This window comes from Orcinus orca, chromosome 17, assembly GCF_937001465.1.
Source record: "Orcinus orca chromosome 17, mOrcOrc1.1, whole genome shotgun sequence".
Classification (NCBI taxonomy): domain Eukaryota; kingdom Metazoa; phylum Chordata; class Mammalia; order Artiodactyla; family Delphinidae; genus Orcinus; species Orcinus orca.
The window spans coordinates 3,006,792-3,029,825 of record NC_064575.1 but is presented as its reverse complement, the minus strand read 5'-3'; the positions used below and the strand labels follow the sequence as shown (position 1 = coordinate 3,029,825).

The window sequence follows — 23,034 nt, the reverse complement described above, 5'->3', positions numbered from 1 at the left end:
TGTGCCTGTCATCAGTCCCCTTTGCTGACGCCCTATTAAATGGTGTGGTTTCTGTAGCGTTTTCTCATTAGCGTGGTGTTCTCCCATGCTCACCTTGGTGCCCTTATTCCTGCCCCTGGCTCTACCTGCCCCTTACCTCTCCAACACGGACGCTCCCAGCAGTAGAGGGCCCTACACCACAAACACACACTCACGTCTCACCCGCGCCTCAAACACAGCCTCACAGAACCTGAGCTCGTGACGTTCTCCCCAAGTCGCTGTGGTTGCTCCTGTGTTTCCTGTTTCAGTTAATGGGACCGTCCTGCCCTTGGTCACCCAAGCACAAGCCTAAAGTAAGCCTAGGCTCATCCTCCTCCCTAACTTCCATGTTTATTCAAACCACGAGCCTTGCCCATCTAATTTCCTAAACGGTTCTCAAAACGATCATCTCTTCGCTCTGTCTCAGCAATCGCCTTGCTTTAGCGTCGGATCATCCCTCACCTAGACCATGGCGACAGCTCTAGCACTGCTCTCTCCCCCAACACGGCCCCCGCGGTCCCACCCCCACCACCTCCATCCTGCAGGCCACTCAAGCCCCAGCCCAGCCCCGCCATCTGGGCACCGGCGGCCTCTTTGCGTCCATCTCCCTCCAACCTCCCGTGGTTCTCACCTCAGCACCATCGCCCTGGTAACACTGCAGACACACGACCACCACGGCCCAGCTTTCACACCTCGGCATAGGTGTTTCTGTGCCTTTTCTTCCTGGTAAATCTTGTTCAGACGCCGGTCCCTACCTGGACGCCCACTTTTCCTCTATGACTGGAGGTAATCCTGACGCCTTTGCACTAATTCTGTCCAATTAGTCCTTTGGACTAATCAGTCTTTTATGCCACGTGTTGCTTTGTGTTGCCATACTTTCTCTCACTCCATAACCTAGGGCCTGACGTGGGAGTGGCACTGAATTTACAAATCCATGGATTCATTTTGATCAAGAATTTCAGTGCAGGAAGTTTCAGGTTTAAATCCCTGCTCTGTGACCGTGGGAAAGTCGTCACTTGCATAACACGCAGGTATGGGGCGCATCAAGATGCCCTTTGGTTATAACAGTGCGTGATGCTGATTCAGTGTGAAGCTCCCCACATCCGCTCTTGTCCCTCCAATGCATTCTACTCATTAAAGATGAGTGATGTTTCAAAAATCCCAGATCTGAGTATGCCACCCGCCCCTGCCTGATATCCTCCAGTGTCTGTTGCTCTTAGGCTGAAATCCAAGTGTTTGTGAGAGCCCAGCGTGATCTGGGCCTCGGCTGCCCCTTTATCTGGTGTCACACCTCCCTGGTCCCCAGACTCAGGTTCCCTGACACACACACACACCCCCCGCCGCAGGCCCACGTATGTGTCCTCTCCTGCCCATCACGGCCGCCACAGGTGTGGCTCCTGCTGAGGACGGTCCCTTTCTTCCCCTTCACCTGGGGAACTGCCGCACAGTCTTCCAGTGTCAGCTTCGATGCCACTTCGTACTGAGTCGGGGTCCTTGACGCCCGGTCTTCACGGCCCCTACAGACATGTGCCGCGTGTACACCTGCAATAGCTCACAGGCTTCCTTCACGCCAAAGACAGAAGGGGACCTGAATCCTTAACGTGGCAATTTGCTGACAGACATTAATTAGTAAAGTGTCTCGAGGAAGGGACGCCATTTTTCATCTCGCACAAACTTGCTGCCTTGGCTGTCGGCTTGTCTGTTTTATTAAACACTTTTCCTCTAGAACACTTACCAGGGTTAGCTGTGTTTGTTATTAATTACTCATAAAGGTAAAAAAAATTCGATCTGTCTCTCACACCAGATTGCACATCCTCTTTGGGAAGGGACTGCCTTTGCCCTGTTTATTTTTGGACCCTCAGAATCCTGCCTCTTCATCATCTTCCACTTGGGGGCATTGGGCAACGTCTGAGGAGTGAAGTGACCTGGAGGGCGCTGCATTCTGGCTTTCTGGAGGCTGCACTGGCTGCACCCAGGGTCTACGCAAATGAAACTGCTCCCTTCAGCGATACACCCATTGCAGGTTTCTGTCTACCGTTGGAGACATGAGAAAGCAAACGGACACAGTTTGCTGGTGGGTTCTCTAGTCTATGTGACAGAAATGCCAGAGCACCCATCACCCAAGATGCTCGTAGCACCAGTCAATAAAAATCACTGAACACATGCTCAGCTTTACAAGAGCTTTACTTGCAGTTATAAACATAGCGTTTGCATCGAGCAGAATGGCAGGTAGGGATAAAGTGCTAGTAAGTTCAAAAACCTGTTTCACATCAGCGTATAACAGGGTGCGGAGTGCCAACAGCTTCTTTTTCCTTCCTATTTTATAAGCTTTACTCCAAGAGCATGATAACATTTCATGTCAACCTGACTCCACGGAGTAGGTAGCTTTCCTCTCTGTGTCCAGAGACACAGGCCAGATTCTCCTGGCAACCAGAGCTGTCTAAAGGCTTCTTAACGCTCTGCCCATTTCGGCTTCACTTTATTTGGGCCATTAATTTGGTAAAAAAAATAGGAGTACTCAGATGAAACAAAACTACTTTTATCATAATTAGTAATTTTTTGCCTTCAAAGACTGTCCCAACTAGTAGAGGTTTCTTACCGACGATCAAAATTAGAACATCATTTTGCAGTCTAAAAGACACGTGCAGCGTACACCTGCAATAGCTCAAAGGCTTCCTTCACCAAAGACAGAAGGGTCTGAGTCCTGCATTCTGTTTCCATTAGAGAGGTATATTTCCAGGATTCTGTTTTAATTAGAGAGGTATTTTTCCAGCAAAATCCCTCCTAACACACACACTATATATAGTGTGTATATATATATGGGAAGGGGTGATCAAGAATTTGAATTATTGGACTTGTACCAACTTTTGGACACTTCTTTAAAGTTTTTCACTTTAAAACTTTCCTTAGGGCTTCCCTGGTGGCTCAGTGGTTGAGAGTCTGCCTGCCGATGCAGGGGACACGGGTTCGTGCCCCGGTCCGGGGAGATCCCACATGCCGTGGAGCAGCTGGGCCCGTGAGCCATGGCCGCTGAGCCTGCGCGTCCGGAGCCTGTGCTCCGCAACGGGAGAGGCCACAACAGTGAGAGGCCCGCGTACCGCAAAAAAAAAAAAAACTTTCCTTAAATCTTTTCAAGTAATACCCTTCCCTTTCTTCTTTTTTGTTCTTGCTAAATATCCCCGTCTATATTGTTTTGTCTTTTGGGGAAGAGAGGCTCCTTTACATGAAACCATTCTGTTCAATCAACATATGGCAAGAGACAGAAATACCTGTGTTTGAACCCAGCTCTAACGTTACCAGCTGTGCAAGCCACCTGTGTGTGTGCACAAAAACCAAAACCAAAACAAACAAAACCTCTATGTGATAAATAAGTGCAAGAGGAGGATAGATATTGTCCACATCCTTTCAAAGTGTGTAGCACAGAGGCAGTTGTATCTCAGTGCTGAATTCACAGATAAATAGACAGATAGGTAACAGGATGATAGATGGATAATCACGCCCTTCTCAGTTATTTTCCTTTAATGTATTATTTCGACTTTCTGACATGGTTACTGCTCAGTTTTTGTGAACTTCAAACAAACGTCTTGCTGGGCTGCTCTGGTGGCAGGCTGGGATCCCACCGTCAGGACGTGAGCCCCCAGACATCTGGAGAAGATTCGAGATGTGTCTGCCATCTTCCTGACAGACAGGGACCCTCAGACCCACGGAGGTCACAGCATTCCGATGTTTTGTGAAAGCAGATGTCATCTTCTCATGAAAATCTGCAGTCAGACTTAAAAGAAATATAAGATTTATCAAAACTTACTTTCAGGACTCCTAGGGCACCAGGGTTGAAGGGATGCTGCTGGGCTCACATCACGCTTCCCAGAAGGGCCGCACATTTCCAGGCTGGGGTAAGACCCTGGTGGGCACGTCCCTCTTTGGGGGTCACAGTGTCTCGGAAGAGGTAGGGGTTCCCTTCTGCTGTCAGCCAGCGGATGGAATGCCTGTATGGGCCAAGATGGTGCCCAGGTGTGGGCACCGATGTGATCTGTGGGAAGCAAACGAGGGCCCGTGTTTGTCTCAGTAAGTCAGCCAGTCTTAGACAGGAGTCCTCCCAGGAAACTCAGGCATCTTGCCGCCAGTACCCAACTGGGAAAGGGGAACCTCTCCGGTCTCCTTGAGGCCCTCATCTCAGTGGCTGAGTCCTGTTTCCCTCCTCCAGCTGACCTCGGCTTTCCTACCTTTTGGTCGCTGTGCTGAGGGTTTCTTTTACCAGCAGAACCTGATCCTGGCACTGGCAGAGTCACCGGAAGGAAGGATGATCGAATTTCTCTGCGGGGCTCAGGCCCTCGGAGGTTTTAGAGAAAAGGTGCCGTAGTTAGGGACCGTGAGGGCTGCAGAGATTGACGTGGGAGAAAGAGACACGGTCACCTACCTGCACCTACACCGAGGCCTGAGTAAGGCGGGGGTCTGGCTTTTCCGCAGGTAGCACCACGAAACGCAGGTGCTGCCTTAAGGTGCGTTCTGTGCATCGTCTCCGACAGAGGAGGCTGAAAGGGACAGAATATTCTATGTATGTATATTCAGTCATTTGAATGTTGTGATTTGGTCTCGTTGCAATTGCATAATTTCGCTACTGTATTTGGACGGGCCACTCAAATAGAATTACGATTTCCCCCTCACCTGAAGGCAGACGTGTCCTGAGAGCTGGGCCTGCAGCAGCTCTAGACACACGGCGAGTACCCCAGCTGCTGACTCGTCCTGGACCGGCGCACCCTTCCCGACGCCCACCTGCTCACTGTCAGGCGGCGGGGGCCGTCGGACCGAGGCTGCGCGCGGGGCCGGGGGCGCCGCAGGCCCAGGCGGGCGGGCCGGCAGGGGCGGGGCGGGGTCCCTGGCGCCAGCGCGTCCTCGCTGCGTCCCGGGGGCTCAGCCGCCTCCGCTCGTGGGAGCCGCGCGCTGAGCGGCGGGGACGCGCTCGGGGGGAGGCGTCCGCGGCCGGAGCGCGGGGCTGCGGGAGCGCGGCGACCCGAGGGCCGAGCGGACCCGGGGACGCGAGGACCCGCGCGGGCCGGCATCACTGCGTCGCCCCGCGCGTCTCTGGGCCCAGAGGTGAGCTTTGGGCTTTCGAGGCGCCGTGCTTGGGAGCGAGGACTGTGCTCCAGGGATCTCGTGTCCCTGGGGGCTCCGGGTCGCGGTCCGGGGACGGTTCCAAGGGTGGCGGATTTCGGGAACCGGGGGAAAGGCGGGCGCGCTCTCCGCCCCTCCTGGCATCCGCGGCGCGTCTGCAGGCGCGGGCGGCAGCCAGAGGCCAGTCCCCCGGGGTGGGCATCAGCGGGCCCTGGGCCCTCGGCGCCGCCGGCCTCGCGCGCTGACTCGGGCGCAGCCAAAGTTTGCCTCCGGGGTCCAGCCGGTTCTCTCGCCCCCGCAGCCCGCAGGTGTCGCCTGTCCTCGCCCCGCAGCTGCAGCCGCCCGACATGGAGCCCCCTGTCCAGATCTTCCGCGGCGAGCCGGGCTCCACCTGCGCCCCAAGCACCTGCCTGCCCCCCAACGGCAGCGGCCGGTTCCCGGGCTGGGCCGAGCCGGACCGCAACAGCAGCGCAGGCTCCGAGGACGCGCCGCCGGAGCCCGAGCACATTTCGCCGGTCATCCCGGTCATCATCACGGCGGTCTATTCCGTGGTGTTCGTCGTGGGCCTGGTGGGCAACTCGCTGGTCATGTTCGTGATCGTCCGGTGAGCTCGGGGTCCGGGCGCCGCAGTGGCCGCAGCAGGGAGGGAAGGTCGGGCCGGCCACCAGGACGCGCGGAGGGACGCCCGCCCGGTAATGGGGATCCCGTTCTGTCGGGCTCCTCAAAGCCTCAGAGCGTGGCCTCCTCGAAGTGAGATTTCCTGGGAGAGTTTTTGGTGCGGGACTTCGAGGTTCGCAGAGGGCGAAGCCGAGCAGCCGGAGGTGTCTTGAAGATTTAGGAGTGACCCTCCCTGACCCCCAAACCCCTACTGAAAACCCTACGGACAGGGAGAGTGCAGGGGGTGTCCCTGCAAGGGGCAAGGTCAGTGTCTCGTGGGAGGGAAACTGGTCCATCTGCCTGGCCTTTTGCCTGCGCCCGTTTGGAGCACTTCGTTTTGCCCTTTGCAAATGTTTCTTTAGATAAAATTCATGCCCACCTAATCCACTGAAGAATTTCCTGTGGCTCGTCAGACTGGTTTTATGGTCTATGAAGCAAAGCCAGCATACTGTTGAGGGTGGTTGGTATCCATACGTGAGCCTTGTTAGTACTGATATGCCGTCTTCTTTGTTTAGAATACCAGTGACCTTTGTACGTAAACCACCTAATATTTATCTGTTAACGTACAGCTGCTGGAGGTTTCCAAAAATTGTTTTGCTTTTTATCTTCCACGGTGAGAACTGAAGGTTTGATTTTATTGTTCTTTTGTGGATACATTGATGTCAACTTCCAGTAATAAATATCCAGATATCCACGTATATGCAAATTTTCTGGTAAGTGAAGTGATTTCTCTTTTGGCCTCTTGCAACATAGGAAACAAGAGGAAAAAAAAATCCTAACATTGTCTGGATGCTCTTTGAGAAGTTTCCCTTTCTGGCAGACTTAATGCTCTGCAGTTGCACCTTTGAGAGTGACTACAAAGCTGAGATTCCTTTGAGAAGTTCCTGTGAAGTAAAGGAAGGCTGCAAGTCACGCTGTTTAGGGACATTGAAAGGGTGAAGAACTAATATCTCTTTATTATGAACTTTAAGAACAATACCTGCAGTAGCATGAATGTTTCAAACACCCCTTTCTCTCTGTCTCTCTGTCTCTCCGTCTCTCCCTCCCTCCCTCCCCCTCCTTCCCTCCCTCCCCCTCCCTCTCCCTTCCTTCCCCCTCCCTCCCTCCCTCCTCTTTCTCTCTCTCTCTCTCTCTCTCTCTCTCTCTCTCTCTCTCTCTCTCTCTCTCTCTCTCTCTCTCTCTCTCTCTCTCTCGGAAATGTCAGGTCTTTTATCCTCATCTGTGCTCTGGAACTGAAAACCATCATTTAAGCTTCCGAATACATATTATAAAGCTCTTTTCACCTACAATTAGCGTCTCTAGCTTGGTAACCTTGCTTTTCATAATTGCTTATTGCATTTTACAGGATTTCTATCAGTGATGAGTACAAGATACAGAAGGAGGAATATTTTAAAAGCACTTTGTTTTCCTAAGTCATTAGTAATTTTAGGGCTGCTCTCCATTGGAGGGAAGATTATAGTAACCAAAAGAAAAGAAAAGACAGCTGTATTCTAGACTATAATTAAATTTTTTAGAAGATCTTTGCTACAGCGGCCGTTGTCTTATAATGAAACATTGTTACATGAAAAGAGGATGCTAAAAACAAACCCACTCTGTTCTTTCTCATATCATATTTAAGTGCTTGAGTGAGACAGATACATCTTATTGTCACTTGAATGAGAACTTGAAGTTTTGAGTTTGAGAAGGGCTTCTTAGTTGCTCTACAACTTTTTATATAGCCCTGCAGTCTAGGATTAAAAAGAATAAAGAATCTTAAAATATATGCAAAGGGAACTCCACGGGGAGCATTAGACATGTCAGAACGAAAGAATCATTGTAGATTGACTAGGATTTTTAATGATAAATATAAAAAAGTATAATTATAAATTGAATATATCTATTCCAAAGATATCCAAGATTAAAATTTGTGTGAAGGGGATAAATTCAGCTAAAAATACAATAGGAGTTAGAGAGTTCACATAACATCATCCTTCCTCCCACCCCACTTGATAGTAAATGAAGAGGGAAGAGTTCTCTTCTCACCCTGTAAAGCCAACCTACTGAAACAATAGTTGGCTTAAATCCATGGCTGAGAGCGTTACGGAGCATTTTGTTCAAGCTGATACAGGGTCAAAGAGTTGAAAAATGAAACCTCAGAAGGAGACTTGATGGACTTGGGTTTATTTTGCTCAGGAGAAAAAAGGGCTGAAGATGGTTTGCAGCAGGCGGTGGTTTGCTCCTCAGAACTCAGAGCAGAGCCAGAGTGTGGAATTCAAGTGCAGCTTTGGTGATTGACGTTGAGGGCTGACCAGCATCACCTGAAAAGATGGGGGATCACTTTTGAGAGGGACATTACATTATTTTTTTAACGTCTTTATTGGAGTATAATTGCTTTACAATGGTGTGTTAGTTTCTAACAAAGTGAATCAGCTGTATGTATACATACATCCCCATATCCCCTCCCTCTTGCGTCTCCCTCCCACCTTCCCTATCCCACCCCTCTAGGTGGTCACAAAGCACCGAGCTGATCTCCCTGTGCTACGCGGCTGCTTCCCACTAGCTATCTACCTTACATTTGGTAGTGTGTATATGTCAGTGCCACTCTCTCACTTCGTCTCAGCTTACCCTTCCCCCTCCCTGTGTCGACAAGGACGTCCTTTTGAAATATTGTACATGCAAAAGAGTCCTGGTTGAGTTCTCTAGGAAGTCACTCTGGAGATGGAATTTGGACGCTTGGATGGCAGGGCAGGTGCAGGTCTGGGATGGCCAGCTCAGACCTGGGGAGAAAGTGAGGGTTGTGGAAAAAGCTTTGACTGTTTTTAGACCTGCCTTACACATAGCTTTTCCCACCTTGAACACCTGGAATGCTGTCCAGTATCTTCTGAAGATAATCTAGTATTTCAAGGATTTTCATCATTTAATGTGTAGCAACTGCTATAATTGCCTAATGGTAGGGTACTTTAACCTCTCACTTTGAAAACCTTAAAATTTAAGCACTCCAGCCTCCCTCTCCAGGCTTTGGGGTTTGTGGTCCTGGCGTAGGATGTTCTTACCTCAGCCCTTGATCCACGTCCTTGGGTCCTGCCAGCACCTTGGGGGTGCCTGTGATGTGACACTCCTCTCCCAGAGCTGAAGCTCCCACAGTCCGGATGCTCGTTTCGGCCTGGCTGTCCCTTGACTCCCATGGGGATTCGGCATGCTGGACCAGTCTCACCTTCTCCTTGACTTCCTTCCACATCCGCTGGGTTTCTCCTCAGCCTCCATCACAGCCCCCTCTTCCCTGACGTTCCCTAAATGCTCCTCTTTTCCAGAGCGTTCTCAGCTCTCTTTGTCCTCACTTTGCACACCCTCCGTATTAGTCAGGATTCAGCCAGAGGAGCAGAACCAGTAGGGGATGTGTGTGTTGAGGGTTTATTCCAAGGAATTGGCGTACGTGATTGCGGGGCTGGCTAGGCAGGTCTGCTGCCCCGAGCGCAGGCATCAGGAGAGGCAGGCTGCCCTCCCCAGGCAGAATCTCTTCTTGCTCAGGGAAGCCACAGCCCTGTAGTTCAGGCCTTTCAGCTGATTGGACCAGGCTCACCAGATCATCTAGGGTCATCTTCTTTGCTTAAGGTCAACTGATTATGGACTTTAACCACATCTACAAAACACCTTCACAGCCACACCTTGGTAAGTCCCTGAATATTCAGAGACTGTAGCCTGGCCAAGACGGCTTGTCAAACTGACCATCGCTCTTAGTGGTGTCGTCCATGCTTGTGGCCATAACTGTCAGGGAAATTCTGACCAGTCCTGAGTCTGTGTATCTCTCTCCCACTTATTCATCCCCAGCTGCAGAGTCAGCTGGCCTCCTTCTGGATGGCTCTATGCGATTATCTCACAGGTAGCTCAGACTTCTAGACATCTGCCTGTATTAGTTTGCTAGGGCTGCCGTAACAAAGTACCACAGACCGGGTGGCTTAAACAACAAAAATGTGTTTTCTCACAGTTCTAGAAGCTGGAAGTTCAAGATCAAGGTGTTGGCAGGTTTGGTTTCTCCTGAGGCCTCTCTCCTTGGCTTGCAGACGGCTGCCTTCTCCCTGTGTCCTCACATGGTCGTCTGTGTAGACGACATCCCTACTTTCTGTGTCCTAATGTCCTCTTGTTATAAGGACACCAGTCATGTGGGATTAGAGCCTACTCTAATGACCCCATTTTACCTCATTTCACCTCTTTAAAGACCCTACTTTTAAACACAGTCACATTCTGAAGTACTGGGGGGTAGAACTTGAACATATGAATTGGAGGGACACAATTCAGCTCTAAACACCGCTTATCCATTTTCTGTTCTCTTTAAGAAGACACTTCAAGCTTCAGTCTTTATGAAGTTACGTACATATATTTTTTCTTTTGTTTAATTTAAAGAAAAGCTTTACTCTTATAAAGGTATGTTTCTTTTTAGATTGAGTGTAAGGATAAGCAAGGAAAATTATTAGGAAAAAAATAACAGAAATCGGAAAATTATCTGGTGCTTGGTCTTAGGTTTTGCCTTTTCCTTTTCTCATTAGTTTCCATTAATACTTTGCTACCATAATAAGGACCTCTAGGGGTCATCATTCTGCTGACTTTGCCCTTGGAGTAGAAGACTTTGGCTTCCCTATAATTCATCTTGGGCGGTGTTGGAATTTGCCGAAACAGGTAACTTTGTAAGGGGCTTAGAAAACAACAGAAGCACAGAAATCCTCTGGAAATCGTTCCATTTCCTGATCTCAGATTTCTTCTCCAAAGGCAGCTAACGCCCCCAAGCTTGCTGGGCATGGAGTTGTTCCTCACGAAGGTACCCGTTCTCTGGCTCATAAATTAGGGGGCAGGGTGTTTCTTCCCCAGGCATGACGGAAGTCCCACGCTCCACTCTGCTGAGAACATCTGACTCACTCAGGCCACCTCTGAGTCAGTGGGGACCCCATGCTTGAGCTTATGCCCGTCCCGCCAAAACTGTGTGGTATAACCAATTTGGGGAAGTATGGAAGGGGGGATGGGGTGAGCCAGTCAGAGTGTCTGCTACACTGCCTGCCTCTTTCCACGACAGGTGTCGTAGCCCCCCCTCCTGCAAGTGTTGCTTGTAATCACTGCAGTTGTATGTGCAGCGTATTCCAGGTTCTGTCAAATGTCAAGGGTGGGCTTCCCTGGTGGCCCAGTGGTTGAGAGTCCGCCTGCTGATGCAGGGGACAGGGGTTCGTGCCCCAGTCCAGGAAGATCCCACGTGCCGTGGAGCAGCTGGGCCCGTGAGCCATGGCCGCTGAGCCTGCGCAACCGGAGCCTGTGCCCCACAATGGGAGGGGCCACGACAGTGACAGGTCCATGTACCGCAAAAAAAAAAAAAAAAAGTCAAGGGAGCCGACCTTAGATAGTGTCACCAAGGGACACCTAGGGAGGTGTGAGAGGAAAGGCAGAGGGGTGTGGCTATCCAACAGCAGTCGTACCTTAGGCTTTGGTTTAAAAAAATATGTTGTAATTTATCCTGAATCCTCTCTTTGAATCAATACCCAACATTTCCATTAAAGCAAGCATAGTAAAATAACTTCAGAAATTATTTTCAGAAGAGCCTATCATGAATTTCTGGAAGTAATTTTATTGTTTGATAAGCTCTTAAAAAAGAGAATTGGCTTCACTGACACTGTTTATATGGATTAGCTAAATGGAATTATTTTCTTTGCTGTGGGACATCGCAGAAGTCCGAATCCTCATGGAGCTGTTTCAGAGAGCAGAGACTAAATGACTGCTAAGAAAGAAAGAAAGAGAGAGAGAGAGGGAGGGAGGGAGGAAGGAAGGAAGAAAAAAAAACAGGAAAAAAGAAAAGGAAAGAAAGAGAAAAAAAAAAAAAAACCAAGGTGGTGATCAGGTATAGAGCTCTTAAGCTTTAACAGACTTGGGCAAAACTGTAGTCTTCAGAATCCCTTTTGGATTGTGTTGCCTTTACAGTTTTTCCCAGTGCCTGTGTTAGAGTTAGTTTCAGGAGGCACTGACTTCTCGCTGGGAGAAGCTAGCACCTCTCCATTGACCGTGTCTCCAGCTGTGTCTCTGGGGCAGCCAGCAGTGTCTTCGGGAGGACTGGGCAGCAGGCATCTCCTTTACTCCAGGTTAACCTGTGGACACACTCAGTTGTCGCTGCCGGGGGTTGGCGGTTGAAGGTGGGAGGGTGACGGGGTGCTCTGTGCTCAGCTAAAACCCTAAAATTCTATGTCCGCAGGACGGTTTCCTTTCTAAGATTTGCCTTAACATGGTTTCAGTGGTGCAAGTTTTACAGGCTTAACAAGATACCGTGTTAACAAAAGATAGTTTCAGAATAACGTTCATTTATTCCTTAACAGAAAATCAGCCAATGCTTTTTTGTTTCTTTCTTTCTTTGGAGGGGATGCTGGCTTTTGTCTTAGATAAGGAAGACTAACGTAAGAAGAATAGGTTTTAGGAGTGAAGCTAATATTATAAAAGGCTTATGTCTTTTTTTTTTTTTAACCCACTCCACTGGCCAAGCAAGTCAGAATTTAAATGAAAAATGAGAAAAACATAAAACGTGATGAATTGAGATACCCCAAAGGAACTGGTCTGCAGTTGAGCGGGGCAGCCTTCAGACTAAGAACGGCTGGAGTTATTGAGGCTTTAATGATCGGCTGTGGCAATAGGAGCGATTTTCCAAGGTTCTGTTGAGTATTAACTCTTTTAACCTCACAATGCAACTCTAAACTGTCTCTGCTTTACTGTGTTGCTTCCACCTACTGTAGGGGCACTTCCTTCCCACGAAAGAGAGAGAGGAGGGTGACCGTGTCACCTCTCTGTGGCACCCTGTGGTTCACCTTAGCTAGGTCAGTTTTCTGTATAAAAACGGAAAAATCACTTAAGAATTCTATGTTCTTCTAGGTATCCAGATAGTTGTACACTAGGAAGCAACATGTCAGTCACTTGAGATTTGTAGTTTTCTACCAGGTGTGGTTGGGCGTGATAAACACTCACCCAGTGTGCACCACCGAACGCGCTAGAACATTTCTTCTGGGTCTCAGGGCCGTGAGTGCAGGGAGGATGAGTAGTTTCTGGGGCCCTGGCTATTGCAGTGAAAGCATTACTTCTGCATCGGCCTTCCTCCCCTTCTCCTGCAGCACCCAGTGAGATGCCTGCCCGCCCTTCTGGCTGTCCATCACTAGCAGCCTGGTACCTGCAGTCACAAGAGGCAGGAATGGGAGACACGCCCCACTCCTCTGTCTCATTAAAAGAGCTTTTGCTCTTTGCAGGTAGGAGAGTATCAGGGACCTGATACCTACGTGAATATGACTCCTTTAAAATACTATAGATTGAGGCAATTTCAAAGTCGGATCACTGGAGAAACCATGGCTGAATTTCCCTTCTTTAAAAAAAAATTAATAAGCTACTGCCCTTGAGTAAAGAACCATAATTTCAGTAGTAAATAATCTAAAAGGATGTATAGCAAATTCATTTCATTGAGATGAACCGGAAATATCTGGAGAATTTAATGAAGCAAACTTATTATGTTTTCAAATAAGTTCTCCTGAGAATTCACGTCAGTACAGCCATCATGTCTGGTTATTTTAAACATAAAATCTAGAATGCTGTGTATCTGGAAAGCATGCCCAGGAGGATGAATAAATCATGCAGGGAAAAGAGTGCCGAAACCCATCTCTCACTGTGCTGTTCTCCCACCGCTGGTCGAAAAGGGCTGCATCTTCCCAGGTGCTGTAGAGCTGTCCTCCTCCTGAGTCTGGCGTTTGGGGCCTTCAGACTCGTGGTGCGGCTCCAGCTTGTGGGGTAGTGGCCAGGTTCCCGTGGGGCGGGAGCCTTTGGTCACGCTCTTTTTTCCGCCAGACCAGTGTTTCTTCAGGAACTTTCTATTGGCCGTTAGCTATTTGCTGTATTAAAGGAGCCTCTTCAGAAAAATGGCCAGTAGGGTGTTTGTTTTTTCATGATGTTGGAGCAGTAGTTTGACGACCACTCGGAAGGCTCAGATTTTAATTCCCACTGTCTCTCAAATTTGAGGAAATCACTTACTACCTCTTTGCTGAGTTTCCTCACCTGAAAAAAAATGGGTATTGCTTATGGAGAACCTGAAACACCGTAACGTGCTGACGGCATTTGTCCATCGAGGGGTGAGATGCTAATATTTTATATTTGCATTCCCTGGACCAGGCCCCGTTTCATCCTGTCACATGTTTTCTGCCCTCATCATGCACACTAAACCACACTTATCGGAATGTTCTTCGACCTTTGGCTGCTAGAAGTAGCAGGATTCACAGAATCCCATTAGTCCTCTGATAAAATTTCTGACTCCTTAAGAAACTTCGGACTATGGTCCTGAATTCCTTTACTGATTAGGGATGGATTCAGAGAAGCCCTGAGAGTCATCTCAAGGGTGCTTCCTCTTCAGAGGAAGTGGGGCTGCTGTATCTTGCAGGATTGTAATAGTTACTAGGACTGCGGTGGGTGATTAACGGTGACACTAACAGCATAATAAGAGTGGCAGCGGGATGGTGACAAGGGGGGCTTGTGTAATCTCTAGGATGGACCTAGAGATTATCATACTAAGCAGAGTAAGTCAGAAAGAGAAAGACGTATATCATATGATATCACTTATATGTGGAATCTAAAAAAATGATGTAAATGAACTTATTTACAAAACAGAAACAGAGTCACAGACATAGAAAATAAATGTGTGGTTACCAAAGGGGAAGTGGGAGGAGGGATAAATTAAGAGTTTGGGATTAACAGATACACAGTACTGTATATAAAATAGGTAATCAACAAGGACCTACTGTATAGCACAGAGAACTATACTCAGTATTTTGTAATAACCTATAATGGCAAAGAATCTGAAAAAGAATACATGTATATGTGTATTGATATATAGGTGTAACTGAATCACTTTGCTGTACACCTGAAACCAAGACAATATTGTACATTAACTATACTTCAATTTAAAAAATGGTTTTAAAAAAAAAGAAACATTTGTCTCTGTCTCAGGAAATGCACTTGCTTAGCTATCTGTGCCTTTAAAAGCCTGTGCCCGGAGTCTTGGGCGTATACATTCAATCGCTTTCTAAAACTTATGGGCCATTTAATAATATTTGAGTAAAAAATGTAAAAGCAAAACATATTTTAGAATAAACTCCTCGCTCTCCAGATTAAGGCACTCTTTAGTTAACAGAGCATCAAAACGGAGGCCAAGAGATACTGACTTGGGTACAGGTGTTCACAATGCTTTCATCCAAGCACAGGCAGGAAGAGCAAACAGGCAAGGAGACTGGTGCCGGGGTGGGACCCTGAGTGCAGTGTGATCCTGTGTGTTGGGTATTTTGAGTCAGGTTGTCTCCTGCCTTTATCTCATGTCCTGTCAGTTCGGTTTTATTGTCCTTGTTTCATGGGACCTGAAACTCAGAAAAGTCGTACACTGAGTTCAGACTCAGGACTGTCTGACTTCGCATCAGACCGCAGGGACTACAAAAGGGGAGACAGAGCTGTTGTGTCACCACCTGTCACGGAAGTGTCATGTGGACGTTTATGTATTGAGCAGCACAGACACAGTGATCAATCAATACCACTGATATTGACTTTACAGCCAAAGTAGAAGTAGTTTTCCGTAATTGGCTCCTTACAAAGAAGCTTTATAATTAAAATCAAGGCCCTAACATTGATGTCTGGCTCCTTGTAGGTACATGGGACCTGGCTGAATTAATTGCGGTTAGGTCCACAAATGTGAGGTGTGTAGAAAGTAATTAATATATGGATTTTCCCAACATATTTTAGCATTTGGCCTCAGAAAACCCGCTGATGTACTTTGGTACATTTCATGCCCTGCAGGTCTCTAAGGAAGCGTTCTCTGAGTAAAACAATCTTCTTAATCTTCTTAATTCGGTTTTAGTAGAAAATGGAATTGTTCTAAGCTTCATGTTAAAACTGAAAGAAATAATGTGGGCTGAAAGGCAATATTTCTGACCTATTTTGAAATTCTTTGTTCCCGCAATTGGAAAATGAAACACATTGTGTGCTTTATAAATCTCTCAAGATGAAAGTAAAGGAAAACAGATTTCTTTCTCACCGACCGTACCAGATTATGTTTTATGCTATACTGTGTACAAGGGAAGAACTCAGCCTGCTTTTTTTACATAATGCATTTAAAATGAAAAGCTAGTGGGACACTGGTAGACAAAAATCAACACTTAGTTGTGTTGTAGTCATTGAAATTGAATGTATTTAAAACTAAAAACCATTTTAAAAGACGTAACTACAAAGAGTGATTTCTCAAAGTAAAGTTGGGTAAACCTTCCTCGAGGAAAAGTTGGGTGTGTTTCATCTTGTTTCACACAGTGAAACAAAACAAAGCATTAAAAAATGAACAAAGCCACGCGGTTCTGGCTAGGATTAAAGTGAATTGTCAGTCACAAAATAAAGACCTGTATCACACGCAAGTCTGTTGAAAAGATCTATATGTATGCTCATCTGTCTGTCTATACTCGTGTCTTTACCCCTTTAAAATTAAATAGATTTTGGAACAAAGCACTAGAATAAAAGCTAAATAAAGTCAGAAATGTTTGCCCATTTTTCTACTACCCCTAATGTCTAGAACAGTCCTTTTACATGTTAGATGATAAATACGTAAAGAATAAGTGAATGAAAAACAAACTCAAAAACCCAGCGGCACATTTACATCATGGGTATGACAGGAAGATGGAGAGAAATAATCTTGTTTCTTGTCTCTTAGATACACAAAGATGAAGACGGCAACCAACATCTATATATTTAACCTGGCTTTAGCAGATGCTTTGGTTACCACGACCATGCCCTTCCAGAGCACGGTCTATCTGATGAACTCCTGGCCCTTTGGGGACGTGCTGTGCAAGATCGTCATCTCCATCGACTACTACAACATGTTCACCAGCATCTTCACCTTGACCATGATGAGCGTGGACCGGTACATCGCTGTGTGCCACCCGGTCAAGGCTCTCGACTTCCGCACGCCCCTGAAGGCAAAGGTCATCAACATCTGTATTTGGATCCTGTCTTCATCTGTTGGCATCTCGGCCATAGTCCTTGGAGGAACCAGAGTCAGGGAAGGTAAGGGCGACTTTTTAAATTTCATTTAAAAATTGTTGATTTTATCATTGTTCATAAAACAAATAATTTTTTATTGAAGTAGAGTTGATTTACAATGTTGTGTCAGTTTCAGGTGTTCAGCAAAGTGATTTGGTTAAATCGTTTCATTTTTTAGAATATAACTTCTAATTACACAAACTCTTAATGTGGGAGTGAGTAGGCCACATAGCTAGAAGAAAAGCCAAATGCCAACGGAAATATAATGCTAAATCCACGGAAGATGAGAAATAAAACAGTTTTGTGTTCCTTTCCACATCTAAACATAGGATGGGTTAATGGCATGACCGGAACACAGGCACCCAACCTATCCCCTATTCAGAAAGCGCTTACTGGAATCTGGAGGGGTGGGGATGAAATAAGGAACCACAGTCATGTGGGTTTTTAAAATACAATTTGCTGCGTCCTGGCAATTCTAAGATACACCTCCTTGCTCCGCTCCTTCCTCCCCAAAAGCACCCTGAGTCATTAGAGTCGTGCTGGCTGTTTACTCTTTTTCCCTAGGGGTTAACCTCTGGGCCACTATCGTGGCAGCTTCATGTGGGCGTAGGCCATTCAAAATTAGGTTCACAGATGGATGGTAGTACAGAGAAGCAAAACCATCAGATTTTGGACTCGTTACTTTCTACCCCATGCAAACAGGACATTTGATGTTTTTCCTGTATTTCTAGGACAGTGGTCCTGACCCTGGGACGTGTGTTGGAATCACCTGGGTACGTTAGACAATACCGCTGCCTGGTCCCACTCCGGAGGGTCCAGTTTAATTGACCTGAGGCACAGTTTGGGTGTCAAGATGTTTAAGCTCTCCCCAGGTGACTCTGACCTGTAACCAAGGTGAGAACTACTGCTCTAGGAGCTTAGCTTTACTTGTAGAAGATAAAGCTGTGAAAATATCTTTGGTCTTAATAGAAATTCACTGGGGTGGGGGAGCAGAATGATCACTCTGGACTTTATAAATGCTGTTTATCGCTTCAGCAGTTGTCTGAATGCTCCAGTTTATTTTGCGGGCTCACGACACCTGTGAGTACAGGTCGCCGTGAAAAGGCAGGTGCTAAAATCATAGCTTATCCTGCATGGTACACATTTTTAAATGAAGCATAATCTTTTTCCTCTTAAACTACAAAATGAGTTTACAGCATAAGCACTGCAAGTGTTAAGCTATAATACTTGGTAAATTTTAAGAAAAGCCAAACTTTACCAGAGAAGCACTTTAAAATATGATCAGTTACACTCAGGGTTTTGTTTCTTCATACACACAACACATGAAATAAAATTGCAGGAAACTCTTCTGAGCCCTAGGGGTTGGTGCGTAATAACTTAGATTCAAGAGGAGGTGCTGCATATGCACTGGGAGGGTGAGAACGATGGGCGAAGTAACATAAGAAGATGGGTGATTTTTTCCCAGGGCAAACAAAGAATTGATTTTTACAGTTATACTTGTAAATAATTATACTTGTCGACTTAACCACAACTCCTTTAATCATTGTCAGAAAATGACATTCTAGAAGAAATGGATTTCAGTTAGGTTTTTGAAAGGAAATGAAGATAGATGTGGGTTTTCCAGGAAGGAGGTGCTGGACGAGTGCAGATGCAACGGCAGAAGAGAGTCCCCAGTGTCAGCAGAAGATTAGTTTGTATGGCAAAACTAATAGAGGAAGAAATGAGAGAAGAGTAGTCTTGTAGGAGGGCTCCATCCTTTCCGTGTGTCTTTTATTTTGTGAAGCATGCTTTGTTTATGTGATGAAAGATTGTCTCCAGACCGGCTAGCGTGCTTCACACTGCATGTCAAGACTCCTGGGTGACCAAGAAGAGTACTTTAGGTGATCTCCACACACTGTATCAGAGCTGATTGGCACTGGCATTTTTTTTTTTTTTGGCTGCGTTGGGTCTTCGTTGCTGCGTGCGGGCTTTCTCTAGTTGTGGCGAGCGGGGGCTGCTCTTCGTTATGGTGCGTGGGCTTCTCATTGCGGTGGCTTCTCTTGTTGCGGAGCACGGCTCTAGGCGCACTGGCTCAGTAGTTGTGGCTCGCGGGCTCAGTAGTTGTGGCTCGTGGGCTCTAGAGCGCAGGCTCAGCAGTTGTGGCACACGGGCTTAATTGCTCTGCGGCATGTGGGATCTTCCCGGACCAGGGCTCGAACCCATGTCCCCTGCATTGGCAGGCGGATTCTTAACCACTGCGCCACCAGGGAAGCCCCTGTTCTGCTGCTCTTGAGTGAAATGTCTTGTGTATATCTGTTGAGTTCAAGTCTGCCATTTCTTCACTGATTTTCTATGTGGTTAATCTACCCATTGTTGAAAGTGGGATGTTGTAGTCCCCTACTATTATTGTATCGCTGTCTATGCCTCCCTTCAGTTCCGTTTATATATACTTTATATATTTAGGTGCTCCCGTGTTGGGTGCATATATATTTACAATTGTTTATCCTCTTGTTGAATTGACCCTTTTATCGTTATATAAAATCGCCTCTTGTGACAGTTTTTAACTCGAAGGCTGTTTTGTCTGATGTCAGTATAGCTAGCTACTCCTCTGCTCTCTTTTGGTTTCCATTTTCAGTGAATATCTTTTTCTGTCCCTGCACTTTCAGCCTAGATATGTCTTTAAAGATAAAGATGCACTCTGTTTTCCTGAAATCAAACATTTAATAAGAATGGGTGCTTGGACTTGGACCCCCTTGGTGGCCGCCTCCGTACTCTCCTTTCGCCTTGTAGGTACAAGTTCAGCGTCACGGGCGTTCCCGAGGATATTTACGGCTCTATCACCGGATGTTTTCCAAAGTCCTGCAGTTGATTATTTCACCCATTCATTAAACGTTTTTGGAGCTCCTGCTACACGCGAGAGGAAGCTGGTCCTCAGAGCTAAAAGATGTCTCCAAATTATAAGCGTCAGCCCTTACGTTGCCTTGCTTATCTTAACAGGTTACTCTTCCACAATAACTACTGTACTGAGTCCCTATTTTCATTCAAGGGTTTCCTTGTGGGATTAATTTGTTTATTTAGCAAATTATTCTCCTCAAACACCATGTATTCCTGCCTCCCTGTGTGGCAGGGACTGGATATTATTCAAGGTGGATAGTTACCTACCCTCAGGTAGTTTACATTCTGGATGGAGAGAGAAACGTTAGGAAAGGCAACACATTATTACTGAAGAGCTTCTGTCTGGTTTCTGTTCTAGCTTCTGTTATTATACAACGATAAAAGTAGAATAAGTATAATATAGAGAAAATATAAATTGCAGGGAAGAGGTCTGTTCACATGGGTCAGCCTCTGTATAAATGTCTCTAAGGTGACATCTACGCTGAGGCCAGCCACAAGAAGGCGGCACTGTTGGAACACACAGAAGTTAAGCAGGAAAGAAACAACCTTCAAGGAAGCCAGGCAGCAACGTGCCACCCTAAAAAGGTGTTGAATAAATGCATTTCTTCTATGGTGATAGTGATGATTTTTAAAAAATGACTTTGGTCTTATTTCCAGAAACACTAGAGCCAAAAATAAGAGAGATCCTTGTTTGTTTCTTGGAGTCTTCCTAGTAATGGTACTTTGGACAATGGCTTTTTTAGGGAATCAAAAATTACAAGTTCTTCTGGGAGCTTTCATTTACTATTGAAAGGTTTGATATGGTATTTAGTTGATAGAAAATGACTCTAAGATAGTCACCTCTATTAATTGGCCAAAATGATTATACTCTCTGTGTTTTAAAGTATGTCTAAACGAAATTCTAAGATCTTGTTTTACTAAGGGATATACGATTAAGGGCGCATGAAGATGTTTTAGAAAACACCACTATTAGAGCTCTTTCACTATTTGAAAAATATTCTTATACTATTTTCGAAGAGGATTTTCCAGTGTCAGAAGAAAATATTTTCATTCTAAAAATTACAACTTAGTATTGTTCATGATTCTTTTATCTAAAGAAGAATCAGGACAAAGAGAGTTTAGCCTGCTCCGTGCTCAGTGGCTGATGCCTGGGGAAAAGGGAGCCTGGGAGGGGTAAGCGAGCCCCCAGTGGGAGTTCTGTATTATAAAATGTTCTTATCCTGGGTCTCTGCTCTTTCTAATATTATGGTCACTCCAAAGAGAATACTGTCCAGCAAAGAGAAGCAGAGCAAATAAAGCCATTTTCTAAGTGATCCTATAAACATAGTGGTTTTACCTGTTACATAGTCAACGTTGGCAAAAGTAAAAAACGTGTCTGATTTATGAACTTCCTTGATGACGGTGATGACGGTGACTCTCTTCCTCCTTTCTCTCCCCCCCTCTTCCATTTTCTTCTCCTCCTTTTCGTCCTCCTCCGTCTCTTTCTTCTTCAAAAGTTTACTCATGTTTCAACAATGCTCTCAATCACAGCGACCACCACTGGTTCCATTAAATCACAACAGCTGGGTCATATTTAGACAAATTTTGTTTAAATTTTTATCGACCCACATAGCGATTTCTTGTAAACCACTTAATGTTTTTTGGACAAGTTGGCTTTTGTTAAATCGAATGGCTAGATTTGAAATATTTAGTCATTTATTACAAATAGATACTAGCTTTTATTGTCAGAGCCTTTGATCTGGGAGAATTGTTAATGTATGGAAATGCAAACAAGTACTCATGCGTTAAATGAACAGTTTAGCTCTTCTGAGAATCATCGTGTCAGCCCATTCCACGACGCGATAATTCGTATTGCTGGCTAATCGTATTTATTCTGTAGCATTGTGTTTGTTAGCAGTGGATGGTGACCTGGCTCCATTGTTCTACATGCAGAGATAGCACGGTTAATATGCACGGCATTCATTCCTAACTGGTGATCTGCTTCAGGTAATAGCGTCTCATCATGATTGGACCTTTGCAACCGAAGGCGCTATATAAATTGCAGGGGAGAGCTAACCACTGATGTTCCTCTCGTGGCTTTGCTTTGTCACCTCCTGCAGACATGGACGTCGTCGAGTGCTCCTTGCAGTTCCCGGATGACGACTACTCCTGGTGGGACCTCGTCATGAAGATCTGTGTCTTCGTCTTTGCCTTCGTGATCCCCGTCTTCATCATCATCGTCTGCTACACCCTCATGATCCTGCGCTTAAAAAGCGTCCGGCTCCTTTCCGGCTCCCGAGAGAAAGACCGCAACCTCCGTCGCATCACCAGGCTTGTCCTGGTGGTGGTGGCGGTCTTCGTCATCTGCTGGACCCCCATCCACATCTTCATCCTCGTGGAGGCTCTGGGCAGCAGCTCCTACAGCACGGCTGCGCTCTCCAGCTATTACTTCTGTATTGCCTTAGGCTACACCAACAGCAGCCTGAACCCCATTCTCTATGCGTTTCTCGATGAAAACTTCAAGCGGTGTTTCAGGGACTTCTGCTTTCCAATTAAGATGAGGATGGAGCGCCAGGGCACTGACAGAGTCAGAAACACCGTTCAGGATCCTGCCCACCTGAGGGATGCTGATGGGATAAATAAACCAGTATGACTAGTCGTGGAGATGTCGTCCTGTAGTTCTCCGGGTAGAGAGGAGTTCAACGATCTAGGTTTAACTCAGATTACTACTGCAGTCTGAGCTGGAAGGGCAGCAGTTTTAACAAACTTTCAGAAATCTCATGGTCCGAGGTGGTGAGATGCAGGCTGCATTAGCGACCCAGGTCAGTGGAGACATCAAGGCTGTGGGGACAGAGCGCAAGAGGTCTGAGCAAGGAGATGCAGCCCCTGTCTAGGGAGGGGAAGCGAGGCCGACTCCCAGTTCCTTTGAGGGACCAAGAAACGAGCCTTTTCCTTCCGGTTGCCTAGATCTCGTTCAGGACCCATCTGCTGTGACCTTCCTATGCAACGTGGAGTCCAAAGCTCTGTTTAGGAAAAAAGAAAAGAAAAGAAAAGTGGTTTCAGAGCTTAGCGGGCATCCAATCCGGACGCTGAACACTGACAGCAGCAACTCATTAAGAAGGAAAACCGTGTCCAGGGCCCGTGCCCAGCTCGCTTACCGCCGTGTGGACACGCATCTCCTGTGGCTGCATGGTGAGGAGTTCCGCTTAAGACACCCACACCTGGGGTGTCTGCTGTTCACGTGTAGTAGGAAACTGTCCTGATGTTTACAAAGTCATTTAAACATGCAAGAGGTGGTTATCGTTTAACCTCTTGAAAACTATGGTTTCTTTGTTTCTAGCATGC

At 46.6% G+C, this 23,034-nt stretch overlaps 1 protein-coding gene across 1 annotated transcript; it reads left to right on the top strand.

Moving 5' to 3' along the window:
- Positions 1–4,992: 4,992 nt before the first annotated feature.
- On the top strand, positions 4,993–22,347 carry OPRK1 (opioid receptor kappa 1). Its single transcript, XM_004275020.3, has 4 exons — positions 4,993–5,112; positions 5,432–5,734; positions 16,508–16,860; positions 21,810–22,347. The coding sequence occupies exons 2-4, from the start codon at positions 5,478–5,480 to the stop codon at positions 22,340–22,342; spliced, it is 1,143 nt and encodes a 380-aa protein (XP_004275068.1). The 5' UTR covers positions 4,993–5,112; positions 5,432–5,477; the 3' UTR covers positions 22,343–22,347.
- The last annotated feature ends 687 nt before the right edge of the window (positions 22,348–23,034 follow it).